Source organism: Cherax quadricarinatus, chromosome 19 (assembly GCF_038502225.1).
Source record: "Cherax quadricarinatus isolate ZL_2023a chromosome 19, ASM3850222v1, whole genome shotgun sequence".
In the NCBI taxonomy this organism is placed as follows: Eukaryota; Metazoa; Arthropoda; class Malacostraca; order Decapoda; family Parastacidae; genus Cherax; species Cherax quadricarinatus.
In genome coordinates, this window is record NC_091310.1 from 33,713,996 (window position 1) to 33,729,539 (window position 15,544).

General features: G+C 39.7%; 1 protein-coding gene across 5 annotated transcripts in view; it reads left to right on the forward strand.

The window, feature by feature from the left end:
- Positions 1-15,544, forward strand: part of LOC128688258 (uncharacterized) — a 159,217-nt gene that overhangs the window by 126,411 nt on the left and 17,262 nt on the right. For 3 of the 5 annotated variants that reach the window (XM_053775973.2, XM_053775975.2, XM_053775977.2), the window contains one exon: positions 12,009-12,167. In XM_053775973.2, coding sequence (XP_053631948.1) covers positions 12,009-12,167 — 159 coding nt within the window. The remainder of the gene's footprint in view (positions 1-12,008; positions 12,168-15,544) is intronic. The other 2 variants (XM_053775974.2, XM_053775976.2) reach the window with 1 other exon arrangement.

Genomic DNA, 15,544 nt, shown 5'->3' on the forward strand with positions numbered 1-15,544 from the left:
ATTTATACTTCAGCACAGGTGGAACACTGATACCATCATATCTCTAGTCATACCCAGGAAATCTGCTAAGATAGAAAAGCAGAAGGTTCTCTTCCCACTCACTCTTCATTCCATGTGGATTACACTGAGTAACCCACACGTATCAGCGCTTTACACATAATATATAAATAACTATAGAGAGGAACAATGTATACAAAAAAAATTGTAGGATTGCTTTTAATTCTTCATATAATTATAGTCGTTTTTCTCTAAATATTTAGCCGTCACCAACAGCCTGATGGAACAAAACCTGAGTGTCAGAGTTGGGCATTTTTAGTGGATGGAGGATAAAGCCTCCACCACGGGATTTATCGCTTCTCAAAAAACAATAGAATTCAGGAAATAGGACAAGTGTTTCCTCACGAAGGTGTTAGTCACATGATGACCCGCAGCTGGAGCTTTTAGTCATATGACCGAGGCCTTCCGCTGGCTTACCGGTCCACCCCTCTAAAAATTATAAACGTATATTTATTGCATTGTTGCAATACTGGTATATAATACCCTCAAGATGAGGAATTAAACACATGTGCAACACCAGAGTGTTTTTCCATGAAGACGTTTCGCCTCAGATGTGTATTGCATTGAGCTTCATTAGAACAAAAGGCAATTTGTTCCAGTGTTGTGTAACACTGTTGTTCACTGCTCTAACCAGTGTATCAGAGGTACGGTAGTTACAGCACTGGCCTGGGAGTTTTAGGACTGGTTTGCCACGGGATCGGATGGTATAAACCTCGGTAATAGATACCGACAAATTCGTTTCGAAAGACCCGTGAGTAAACACCGGGACATATTTATTAGAAAACGTTTCGGTCCTGGGAGCTTGATCAAGGTCCCTGGACCGAAAAGTTTTCTAGTATGTCCTAGTGTTTGCTCACATGTCTTTCTAAACCAAGGGATCGGATCCGCCCATGGCGAGAGTATGTGGGAGAAGAGGTTTCACACACGTCCCGTAACATACCTACTGTTACTTACTATTATTGTATCTTCCTCTGCGTACCTGAACTTTTCTTATTTGGATTCATCCAATTTCTCCCTTATCTTAAAGGTTTGAATTAGACTTCGTAATACAGGAGAGAGAGAGAGAGAGAGAGAGAGAGAGAGAGAGAGAGAGAGAGAGAGAGAGAGAGAGAGAGAGAGAGAGAGAGAGAGAGAGAGAGAGAGAGAGAGAGAGACGGGCATAAGATGGAGAGATAAATTTGAATAGAAAACGAGGTCTTACACAGTATCAGTGACTCTGATATCCTGTTTGAAGTGAAATGTGATTTTCAGCCCCTAGAAAACCTCGGTGTGTTTAATAAGCTGACAAAGCTAAAGAACATTATCTACTTACTCGAGAGATGTAGTTGCAGAGCGCTAAATGAATGGGAGAGAGGGAGAAGCAGAATGATAAAGGGAGGAAGGGAAGAGAAAGAAAGGAAAAGACAAGGGAATGGAATAGAACAAAAAGGTAAGGAGAAAAATGTGTAAGCCCTTCCAGATTTTTGGTTTTATATGAAGCGTTAAACCCATCTGCGGAGAGAATGTGTGTGTGTGTGTGTGTGTATGTGTGTGTGTGTGTGTGTGTGTGTGTGTGTGTGTGTGTGTGTGTGTGTGTGTGTGTGTGTGTGTGTGTGTGTGTGTGTGTTTGCGTGTGTGTGTATGTGTGTGATTGCAGGAGTCGATTCACAGCTACTGGACTGGTCTCTTCACTGGTCGCTGTGTGTGTGTGTGTGTGTGTGTGTGTGTGTGTGTGTGTGTGTGTGTGTGTGTGTGTGTGTGTGTGTGTGTGTGTGTTTGCTGAGAATTTACTTTAATCCCTATTTTAGGGATTAAAATCCTTTTGGCGAGTTGTGAAGAGGATGCAAGCAGGCTTAATGAATCTCTTGTAGTTGATAGGTTTTAAATCCCCTATTAACCAAGCGTGTGGGTCATACAGTACAAGAACAGGTGGAGGATCGACACTCCGTTCGCTAATCTCTAGTCAGAAACAGGAAACATGAAGTCAGAGATTTGAATTTGTATTGTGACTTCTGTCCGTGGATTTAGAAGATTTAGAAAGTCACTTTGAAAGTACATTCAAATCTCTTTGCCTTAAGCCTAATATTGGTAGTGAGGCCTCAGCTGGTGGTGTGTCAGCTGGTGGTGTGTCAGCTGGTGGTGAGTCAGCATTTAGTGTGAGAGCTGGTAGTGTCAGTTGGTGGTGTGTCAGCTGGTGGTGATGTTGGTAGAGGTGTCTACAGATTTCACTGTTTTTGAGTCACTGTCAATACTTTTCACTGTTGATTTTTATCGTTTGGTTCCTCTGCCACAGTTGATTTTACCGTTACGCACGTCTGCCACTGTTTACCTTTCAGCTCGGCTTTCACTGTTGGTTATACCGTTAAGCTCGTCTTCCTTAGATAACAGTCTTCTCATCTTACCACTGTTGACGTCAACAGTGGTGGTCATCTGCCGTTCGGGTTACACAGAATGTGCTAATCCGTTGCTGTTTCTACTGTTGTTGCTGCTGCTCCTACTGCCGCCTATACTGTTGTTAATGCTGCTTTTGCTGCTTCATTTATAGCTGATACTGTGGCTACTGCTGCTGTTGTTGTCCTTGCTATACTGCTGTTTTTCCTGCTCTTTTGTATGATACCACAGCTACTGTTCTTGATACTGCTGTTACTTCTACTGCTGTTAGTATTGTTGTTAATGCTGCTGTTGTTTCTACTGCTGTTAGTATTCTTGTTACTACTTCTGTTGGTTCTTCTGCTGTAAGTATTCTTGCTACTACTGCTGTTGGTTCTACTGCTGTTAGTATTCTTGCTGCTGCTGCTGCAGTTGGTTCTACTCATGTTAGTATTCTTGCTACAGCTGCTGTTGTTTCTACTGATGCTGAGGTAACCGGGTGTCCTTTGCTGACCGCTGATCAAACCCTTCTGCGTCATGAACATTAAGTTCGCACCAATAACTCCTTCGGTGCTGTCAGGTAGAGTTTGGCTTACGACAATTTGAACGGAAGGGAGAGAGAAGAGGAGGAGGAGGAGGAGGATGAAGGAAGGAGGGAATGGAGGAAAAGGGAAGGAAGGAAAGAAAAATAGGAGAGAGAGAGAGAGAGAGATGAGGGATGCCAGGAGGAAAAGATTATCAATGACTGAAGGCATTTCATAGTCTCTCTCAAACTGCTGGTTCCGACAGATGTTGCATGACGGAGGAAATGTTGCTAGCGGACGAGAGACTGAATAAGACACTTGTGCAACTAATGGGTATCTTTATTATGGAGACATTTCACCCACCAGTGATTTAACTGTCCCTTCTCCTTCGTCTGCTTCAGACTTTTCAAGGCTGTGGGACTGAACACTTTTCCTGAAGGCTGGGGGACTGATTACCTCATCTTCCACTGTCTCCAGCATGTATTCTGTGGAGTGAACTGAAAAAAGCCACTGGCTGGAGAATAGTCTTCGTAACACCCATAATCGCCTTATTCATCATCAACTCGTCGGTACTGTATACTATTAATGGAAGGACAAATCTCTCTCATCCATCACACCATCAAATATACATTGTCATCCTAAGGATACTAAACGCTCTCCCACCCCATCGTCAAAGAGATACAGTGAACATGGGGATACCAACGCTCTCTTTCCCACCTCATCCTCAAACTGATACAGTGAGCGTGGGGATACCAACGCTCTCTTTCCCACCTCATCCTCAAACTGATACAGTGAGCGTGGGGATACCAACGCTCTAAGGGACTATGATGTGTCCCACTCTGCTAAACGTTAGTAGCCCGTTTATGATATTTCTTTATTAGCGGTTGCTTATAAATAAAGGCTAGTTTGCGTTAACATAGCCTAACCTATCCTAACCTAACGTAAACTAACGTAACGTAACCTAAAGCTAACGTAACCTAACGTAGCTTAACTCAACCTACACTTACCGCGCCATAATATATAATAAATATAAGTAAAGTAATAATCACGAAGACAGAGAAGGCGAGGAAGTGAAAGTTTGATAGAATTAAGTTTGGTCGGAGTGTTCTGTAGACGTCTGGTACGTGACGTGTGTGTGTGTGTGTGTGTGTGTGTGTGTGTGTGTGTGTGTGTGTGTGTGTGTGTGTGTGTGTGTGTGTGTGTGTGTGTGTGTGTGTGTGTGTGTGTATGTGTGTGTGTGTGTATGTGTATGTGTGTGTGTGTGTGTGTGTGTGTGTGTGTGTGTGTGTGTGTGTGTGTGTGTGTGTTTGTGTGTGTGTGTGTATGTGTGTGTGTGTGTATGTGTATGTGTGTGTGTGTGTGTTTGTGTGTGTGTATGTGTGTGTGTGTGTTTGTGTGTGTGTGTGGACTTAACGAGGTGTCGGCAACTCCTCGTTAAACCCCTAAGCCTTTACCTAATTCCGGCACTGGTGGTGATAATTGCCTAGAAACGATGCTGATAGCTGCGAGAGAATACACAGTTCCTGTATAACCTAGAAACTGAATTACCACTCTATATGTTAAGTAATTTAATTCTCAACCTTTAGCGCACTCCTCTTACATTAGTTAGTTGAGCCTTCAAGTGGAATGAGAAGAACTTTCGCCCGGTAGACACAATTCACAATGCACTGACAATTCTAGCAGATGCCTCAAACCAGAAACCTATGAAAATAGTCAACAGGAAAAAACCGAGAAGGTTACGCAAGATTAGGTTTAATTAGATAAGATTTGTCAGGAAACTGGGCAAGTGTTTCCTTACTCTGGTCTAATTTTTTATGATGACGAGCAGCTGGAGCTTTTGGTCATCTGACCGAGGCCTTCGCTGGTTTACCGGTCCACCCCTTTAAAAATTATGGTTATGATTATAACCATTTCATAGCTACACGAGAAAGAAGACTTCACAGAGAGGTTTGGTAAGAGAAAGAGACAGCAGAAAAGCAAGAAGACGGGGTAGAATTAAAGGACTATCTGGAAACGTAAAATGCGATTACTGGAGTAAGTTAATATTTATTTACCCATACTGGGTATATTAGCAGTGTGGTGCCGTCCTATTCTATATGATAGTTACAAAGTGGGGAAAACAAGTTAGGGTAGAGGGTAGGAATGGGAGGGAGACGAAGAAAAGCTCTTCTCTGGATGACGCTGGAGGATTATGCGTGTAAGACCTGCTGTCAGCCGACAGGCACAACCACACGTATTCTATCTCACAGAGAGCCTATAATCCGTGGATTGTTGCTCACGCACTACATCTTCTAACCAGACGTACGGATATCCTACAACGTATCGCTAGGTTTACAACAAGACATCTGGGGAAAGGAGGGAGACGGGGAGATTAACACAACACGTACAATTGGATTATATGACGGCAGGTAGCCAGGAAACCTCGCTGTGGAGAGAAACTGACACACTCGAGAGTGCTGTTAGATACATTCACAGTAAAGTGTTAAATAAATAGTGTATTGCTAAACACACTCACAGTGTACAGAGAAACACATACAATTAGACTCACACACAGTTGTACACACAATGTACTGTGTACGTATAACACATCATCATCCCGATTCTCTTCCTCGTTCTCATTTCTGACATAGACAGGGACGTAAATCATAGCAGCGAAACATGTCTTGCAGATGATACTAGAATTTGTATGAAAGTGGCAACCATAGAAGTCACAGCGAGTCTCCAAGCTGAAATACACATAGTCTTCAAGTGGCTTACTGAGAACATTGTCATGTTTATTGAGCACAAATTTCAGCTACTACGTCACGGAGGAAAAGAGGAAATAAATAAAAGATAGGAGCACATGACAAACTCAAACCGCTCAAAAGAATGTGCGTCATACTTCACATGCGAAACCTAAGAGTTAAAAGGTCAGATCTCATGTTCAGGTAGAACAACAATGTTATATTGCAACTGGAACAAAAATGATAGGTTGGATAACTTGAACCTTCAAAAGAAGAGAAGCCAAGCCAATGATGATACTCTTTACGTTACTCGTTCTCTCTAGGCTGGAATATTGCTCTGTACGAACGACCCCTCTTACCCCTCTCATGGAAGGCGAAATTGCTCAGCTGGAAAATATACAGAAAGTCTTCACATCTCGTATAAACTCAGTCGAACGCTTAAATTACTGGGAGTGCTTGAAGTCCCTAGAACTGTCCTCCTTAGAACGTAGGCGAGAAACATACATCATAATCTACACACAGAAGACACTAGAGGGATTGGTCCTAAACCTCCTTACTTAACTTATTATTTACGAACTCAATAACCTTGGTAGACGGTAAGCGATGAGTACGCAGAGAGAACTCAGTAAGTGTTAAGGGTCCACGACTCATCATCTCCCACCCACCTTCATACATAAGAAGGATTACAAACAAACCCCTGGTCGTCTTAAGGAGGCAACTAAACAGATTCCTCATAAGAGAGTTCCTGATGAGCCGGGTTGTGGTGCATACGTTGGACTACGGGTGGTGGGCGGTAATAGTTTGATCGATCAGGCCAGCAACCAGGAAGCCTGGTCTGAGACCGGACCATGGGAATGGTGACCTCTGGAAGCGACTCCAGGTAAACAGCGTGCAGGCAGATACACTGACAGTGTATAGCCAGATATGCAGTTCACAGTAATTAGACACTGCGCGCGGTTAGACACAAAGTGGATAGTTAGACACAAGTAGAGGTAAGTGATAATTCTTTATTTTTTAATGATCCGTCGAAAAAAAAAACGAAAGGCTAGCCCTGAATATATTCATTGACACTGAAAACCACTTTAAATTTCGGGCAGTTACCCATCCTTCTTAAAGAACTTTTACGAAAGTTTCTTTTTTCAGAAGTAAATGCAGTCTTCCAGTTCATTCAATGACTAAAATTTCTGCAACTTTCTTTTATGAGACCTTAAAAGGATTAGAGCTGTTATCTTGCCATAGCACATTTCATTACCTAGTCATGATTTAGGTGTACTGCCACCAGTGCGCCATGATGCCACCCACAACATTCAACTAACAATTAACATATACCTATAACAAGGTTATAGGTAAATTGACAGAAGATGCAACTAATGAGACATTTTATTGTGGCAATGTTTCGCTCTCAGTGTTCATTTACCAAACATTTTGTCGGTAATTATATCATTATTACTAACACTGGTATATACTTGCTGCTGGTGAGCAAGGGTACCTTTCGTAAGATCTTTAAAGATGGCGGCCACCGCCGGAGTGAGATGCCAAGGGACTTTTAGCATATTATCCTGTCTACATGACTTTACCACCAATTGTAAGCTTTAGTGTAATTATTTCATCTGAAAAAAAAAAAGTTCTTGTTGTAAATGCTTAGACAATATTAGCTAGTGTGATTAAAAACTTGAGAATAAGCCAAACAACATTCTTTCAAAACTCTAAAATAGTGATGCCTCTTTGAGTTGCTTTTATTTTTATCAACATCCAAAAATAGGTTCTATACTGCCCTTTTTTCGTTACTCTAATGTGATCTACCTCGTTTGAAATCAATTTATTTTTCATTGAGTTACATCTCACACGTTTTTTTTTTCTCTGTTTTCAATATGTTGTCATTAAACTTTTATATCTGAAATTTTATCTGTTATGTTAATTACTTTTTTTTTTTTTTTTGCAAATTTACAAAAAAATATTTCTTTTTGACGACGACACCAAAAACAAACCAAAGACAAATAAAAACAAACAACAACAAAAGCAACATCAGTTACAATAAAATATAACAATAAGAACAACAGCAATAATAGCATCTTCATCAACATAACCACAACACTAATGATAATAATTATAATAATAATAACTATAATAATAAAAATAATTATAATAATAATAAAACTAATAATAATATACTGATTTTATTTGTAAATACTTGGTTCAAATTTTTTAATATATTTTAATTCAGTTATTAGTGTAGTCTACACATGACATAAACATTTTACAGAAACCATAAACATCATTGAATAATTGACAGTGGGCATAATTGCATAAATCAACATAATAACAAAACCTATTATAATATATATATATGTATATATGTATATATGTATATATGTATATATGTATATAGGTAGTAGGTTGGTAGACAACAACCGCCCAGGGAGGTACTACCGTCCTGCCAAGTGAGTGTAAAACTGAAGCCTGTAATTGTTTTACACGATGGTAGGATTACTGGTGTCTTTTTTTTCTGTCTCATACACATGCAAGATTTCAGGTACGTCTTGCTACTTCTACTTACACTTAGGTCACACTACACATACATGTACAAGCATATATATACACACCCCTTTGGGTTTTCTTCTATTTTCTTTCTAGTTCTTGTTCTTGTTTATTTCCTCTTACCTCCATGGGGAAGTGAAACAGAATTCTTCCTCCATAAGTCATGCGTGTTGTAAGAGGCGACTAAAATGCCGGGAGCAAGGGGCTAGTAACCCCTTCTCCTGTATATATTACTAAATGTAAAAGGAGAAACTTTCGTTTTTCCTTTTGGGCCACCCCGCCTCGGTGGGATACGGCCGGTGTGTTGAAAGAAAGAAAGATGTATATATATATATATATATATATATATGTATATATATATATATATATATAAATATATAAATATATATATCTCTATTATATAGATAGATAGATAGATAGATAGATATGGAATAAGATCGCAGTAAACAGATGATATTACAAATATGCAGAACAGCCGCTATGAAAAAGTAGTGAACTTCCAATCACTTTCGTGATTTCTCACATCAAAGAACCGTAAAAATAAAAGAACAGCAGAAGACATATAAGGGCGAGATTATATCTCATCACTTTATGATGATGCGGGTGAGATGGTCAAGGGCCTCTCAAACAAAGCTTATATTTTCTCCAAGTTAAACAGAGCATTACACTACTGTCCAGTTCTAATATAATATTTATGTTCTTTTAATCTTAGTTCAAAGCTTTTCCCAGTTTAACCGTAATGAAGTTTATCACATTTTTTACAAGATATCTTGTAGACACAGCCGTCAGTATTTTTGGTGGGAATTTTTAATCAAAAGATTTTTCACTGTATCAAAATTTTTAAATACAACTTTGATTTTAAAATTCTTAAGTAATAAGATATTTCAAGAAAGTTTTCATGAAAACTCTCTCACGGGTTTTTCTTGCCAGAGATAGATAGATAGATAGATAGACAGATAGATAGATAGATAGATAAATAGATAGATAGATAGATAGATAGATAGATAGATAGATAGATAGATAGACAGATAGATAGATAGATAGATAGATAGATAGATAGATAGATAGACAGATAGATAGAGATAGAGAGAGAGAGAAAGAGAGACAGAGACAGAGAGAGGGCTAGGAGCCAGACATACACACCCTGCCGCGTCACCCCCAAGTAAGGGATATGGGAACCCATCAAGTCTTACAGAAAGCAAATTACACAATAATATTGACAAGTGGTAGTCAGCCTTAAGTAGCATCAGATCAACATCACTAGTCTGGTGCAGTTATGAAATCACGTGCACTGGGTGGCTTATCCACCAGCACATAGGTTCTGTGGAGAACTTTGTAATAACATATGAACCCATATGTGCCTTTGCTGTCACCTTATACTGTTGTAAATCTGAGAGTGTTCTCGAAATACACAGAAAATATGTAGAATATTCCTCGTAGAAATTCTCCTGGAAATTCCATATCACAAAATCTTCTGAATACTGTCAACACAAATCAGAAATATTTCCTGTTACTACAAATCATGAATAATCCTCGATATTCTTGATATCACACAATATCCTGAATATTCTTCATCACACAATATCCTGAATATTATTCATCCTTATCCCAGAATATCCCAGAATATTCCTTATCCCAGAATATCCCAGAACATCCCAGAATATCCTGAATATCCCAGAATAGAGAGCAGGGTAGATATACTTATCTACCCTGCTCTCTATTCTAAATCTATATCTAAAGTCTTGGTTATATATCAAAGGTATTTACAGTTGCATTCATTCACCTGTATTTCTAGATATTCCTAAAAGGTTCTAATTACCCGAGTGTCTCCTGTCTTAAGCTGTCCAGTGAAGGAAGACGCTCCGCCTGACTTGCTTGAGTTATGGCGTGCAATTTACACACAAAAATGGTTTAGTCGGTCGGTTCAGTCGGTGCCTGATCAGCCGGGCTGTGGTTCGTACGTTGAACCACGTGCGGCCAGCAGTAACAGCCTGGTTGATCAGACCCTGATCCACCGGGAGGCCTGGTCGTGGACCGGGTCGCGGGGGCGTTGTTCCCCTGAATACCCTCCAGGTAGACTCTAGGTAGTTGATAAATTATACACATGTGCAACACTTGGGTATCTTTATTGAGGAAACGTTTCGCCACGCAGTGGAAATTACCTCAAATTCCTTCTGATCTTCACCATTCTTCTTTGTATAGGACTGGTGAAGCCACTGTGTGGCGAAACGTTTCCTCAGTAAAGATACCCAAGTGTTGCACATGTGTCTAATTTATCAATTTACACATATGTTCCTAAGTACATACATGCATATGCGCAAACATACGTGTGTGTGTGTGTGTGTGTGTGTGTGTGTGTGTGTGTGTGTGTGTGTGTGTGTGTGTGTGTGTGTGTGTGTGTGTGTGTGTGTGTGTGTGTGTGTGTGTGTGTGTGTGTGTGTGTGTGTGTGTGTGTGTGTGTGTGTGTGTGTGTGTGTGTGTGTGTGTGTGTGTGTGTGTGTGTGTGTGTGTGTGTGTGTGTGTGCGTGTGTGTGTGTGTGTGTGCGTGTGTGTGTGTGTGTGTGTGTGTGTGTGTGTGTGTGTGTGTGTGTGTGTGTGTGTGTGTGTGTGTGTGTGTGTGTGTGTGTGTGAGTGCCTTTCCCTGCTCTTGAGAGCGCTGCTAGGTATTCCCAGGAGTTCACCTGTGCTGTGAGTACTTCTCTGTGTTCTTGTGAGAACTCGGACATCTGCCAAGGTTTGTTTAGCGTGAAGTGGGCAAATTATTGCATCGACCTTCTATGTGCATTATGCAATGATGCGTTATTGCACAGTGACACTGTACAGAGATACACTAATGTGTTGCATTATACAGCGATCCATTATGCAGTGAACCATTATACAGTGATCCAATAAGCACTGTTCATTATACATTAATACATTATCACCTACAAATATCATTAGATATATTAGATTTATTAAATAAAAATATTTTAAATCAAACTGCAAAACATAAATTAACACAAACAAATACTCGTGTTAATGTTATTATTAATATTATTATTATTATAATCAAGGGGAAGCGCTAAACCCGTAGGATTATGCAGCCTTGTTAATGTTAAATAATTATTATTTGCAAATATAAATGAAGCAAAATTATACTAACAAATGTATTACAGAATTTAATATGAAGTATATTTAACATTACTTTCACAGTTACTCATCACATAGACATTTCAGCAAAGTAATTCAAATTACACTCTAGAGTAACATCCCCCCAGAGTAATTCATTATTGCTGCACACCAGCACACCATCTCTCAAAGTAATTGATGCTGGTACTAGCAATATTGCTTGCCACTAATAGTCTACTGCTGCTACTACTACTGCTGCTACTGATATTACTACTACTACTGCTGCTACTGCTACTACTATTACTGTTACTCCTAATACTACTACTGTTACTACTACTACTGCTACTACTACTACTACTACTACGAATAATAATAATAATAATGATAATAATAATAATAATAATAATAATAATAATAATAATAATAATAATAATAATAATAATAATTTAAATAATAATAGTAATAGTTATGAATTATTCTTCCTGGAAACAGTATGAGTATGTCTTATTTTGCATGCTTCTTGGTGTATTTTACTAGTGATGAACAGTAGCTAAGCGGCCAGGAATAAAGTCATTATGAGTCATTGTAGACAGACTCTTGGAGCGACTTACTCATCTCACAGTTTGTGATTCACTGGTAACTGGTGGTGTTGCCAGGTGGGAGTGTTGCCACACTGAAGGTCTAACAACTCCTCTCGTTTCCTTGACAGCAGGTCGTCCAGCGCTCTCAACCTTGCCCTCAGTCAAGCTGCTTCCAATGCCTACGCCAATGCCCACTTGCCTGTGAGTGCGCACCAGTGCTTGGCCACCCCGCCCATGCTGGACGCTCACCACCCACAGGCGCTGTGTCAGCTCAGCGCCTCACACAGGTAAGATCACATCTCCTTGACAGTTAACACGAGTGATTAACGTGCTAGCTTGTGAATTATAGAACTCTCTTGCCTTGGATTCAACCCCCACCCGTTCAGTAATTTAATTACCAACACTTAATACCCCAGGTAACTGCAGTATGACAATCACACCCACGTGATCAGATGACATTTGATGTTGAATCATAAGTCAGCAGGTGACAGGTAACCTCCACATAGAGGAGATGAGTCACTATCGACAAGACAAGCAACAGGTAACAGGTGCAAACAGGTAAGAACTCGCGACTTCCAATACCTGCAGTTCACCACATCCACATGCAAGTAAGCAGGTGGCAGGTAATCTCCAAACACAGGTAAGCAGGTGACAGGTAATCTCCAAACACAGGTAAGCAGGTGACAGGTAATCTCCAAACACAGGTAAGCAGGTGACAGGTAATCTCCAAACACAGGTAAGCAGGTGACAGGTAATCTCCAAACACAGGTAAGCAGATGAGAGAAAAACTCAGCTCATAGGGAAGAACACATGGCCTTCAAGTCCAATAAGAAGTCACAGCTACATACGGGTAGGAAACACCTCATTGCTGGACCAGGTCTGCAGCCTGTCCGGATCCCTTTGAAGTTCTGCCTGGTCTTCGATCGAATGAATTCTTCTCATCAACTTCACGTCATCTGCAAACAGGGACACCTCGGAGTCTATTCCTTCCGTCATGTCGTTCACAAATACCAGAAACAGCACTGGTCCTAGGACTGACCCCTGTGTGTGTGTGTGTTCGAGAGAAAATGAGAGAGAGAGAGCACATAACGTTACATAAGTGGAATTGCACAGCTTTGATAGTATGTGTAATCCTGATTTGATTGTGAATTTGAAAATATATAGATTTAATTTAAACGACAATAATCATGATTCTAAATCTAACGCTGATATTACAGATAATTTATTTCTAATTTATTTCTAACTTCATAGAGAAATAAAATTGTCTCATGTCACGAGATTGTCTTATATTCGTCATATTTTAAAACAATGAAGTCTTTAAAAATTCTAGTATGTAAAACAAGCATAAATAGTGGCAACGTTTCGATCTAAAGCAAAGCATTTTAAACAAAGCGAAACGTCGTTTAGGTAATAGCTTGTATAACGTACTTGTTTCCCTGGCTAGATACTCGGGTACAGTAATATAATGACATAATATTAAACCACTACTTCTGGCCATACAGCTACTGAAACCACGAAAGGGAAACAATGTATTCAGAATTATTAAACAGAAGGAATTATCATTATTCATATACGTATATATAAGTACACACACACACACACACACACACACACACACACACACACACACACACACACACACACACATTTTATGTACATACGTACATACACATACATTCATACAGATAAACACAAATATTTGTCTATACACATCCGAGAAGACAAACTTTTTCCAGGTTTGTAGATACGTGGATTACCCGAGGGCCCTGACCACCTAGCACACGCAACTGTCTACTGGAGTTCAGGGGCTCACGTTCAACACGACAGGCATAGCAGGAGAGACGTAACTGGACAGGCATAACTGGACAGGCATAACTGAACAGGCATAACTGGACAGGCATATCTGGACAGACTTAAAAAACGAAACTTTCTGTTTTTTTTAAATTTAGTAATGTATACAGAAGAAGAGGTTACTATCCCCTTGCTCCCTGCATTTTAATCGCTTTTTGTGACACGCATGGCTTACAGAGGAAGAATTCTGTTCCACTTCCCCATGGAGATAAAAGGAAATAAACCAAAACAAGAACTAGTAAGAAAATACAAGAAAACCCAGTGGGATGTGTGTGTGTGTATGTTTGTACATGCATGTGTAGTGTGACCAAAGTTTAAGTAGAAGTAGCAAGATATACCTGTTATCCCGCGTGTTTATGAAATATTAATATTGACATCCAGTTTTCGGCCGATACCGATACTTTTCCGTATATTTATTATTTTCGAAATTATATTACTATATTCAATATATAAGGGAATTTTTATTGCACACTGGGAGGTTAAATATTATGTTGCAGAGGTCTGAACTTCGCTCAGACCTCTGCAACACAATTGTCTTCAAAGATTTGTTATCTTATTCCATGAATTAAGGAAAGATCCTGGACTTCACCTTACGACAACAGACAAAGCAAATGTGACAGTAATTATGGACAAGGCAGATTACAGGGAAAAAATAAACATGATATTATGAGACAGGGAAACTCACACACCTCTTAAAGGCACTTGTCGATAGTGTGTATGTGTGTGTGTGCAGGAGTCGAATCACAGCTTCTGGTTCCGTCTCTTTGCTTGTTGCTACTAGAGCCACTCTCTCCCTGTTCCAAGAGCTTTATCATTTTGTGTGTGTGTTTGTGTGTGTGTGTGTGTGTGTGTGTGTGTGTGTGTGTGTGTGTGTGTGTGTGTGTGTGTGTGTGTGTGTGTGTGTGTTTTAAATTCCAGCATTCTGGTCAAAAATGAGCAGTGTTAACCACAAGTGCTAATCTGCACTTGCTGGGAGCCTTTTCTGCGAAAATTTAACTTTTTCTGGTAATCTTCGATCCCCTCTCTCGTTGTGAATTCCTAACTCCTTGTTAGAAACCTCTAACCCCTAGTTGGTAACCTCTAATCCCTTGCTGGAAACCTCTAATTCCTTGTTGGAAACCTCTGATCCCTTGTTGAAAACCTTCAATCCCTTGTTGGAAACCTCCAATCCCTTGCTGGAAACTTTCAATTCCTTGTTGGAAACCTCCAATCCCTTGCTGGAAACCTCTTATCCCTTGTTGGAAAATCTTTAATCATTTGTTGGAAATTTTTAACCCCTTGTTGGAAATCTCAAACTCTTCACCAGGTATTTATTCCTACGTGCTTTCATCCCATCAAGAATTACATTTCCGGGATGCCGTGTTCTCTAATAAGTCCAGGCGAGAGACTGCATCGATTCCCAGCACTTTAAGCTTTCAACGCAGTGTGTTTCCTCTTGTTAGGTAATTACCGATGATTCGATTGCATTCCGTTGATCGCAAGAGGTTTTCACCAGTCTGGTCACGCAGTGTAACTCTCCAGTATATATGTTTTTTTTCATTGTAATTAGTCTGTCTCAACAGGTAGACTATAGAGTCTGTTGTCTGCTTCTCTAATTCTCTCAAATGAATATAAATTACACACACACATATAACACCACAAGATCTCGATTTTAAAACACTACCAGTCAATTTTTTGCAAATACATCTTCCATATAACACGCTTTTACCACGCTAACAATCATGAATGATATAAAGATAATGTATAATTAAATATAGATGCGTCCGCAATTAATTTGATTGGTTTGGTTAAGCATTTCAAATACAAATGTGTT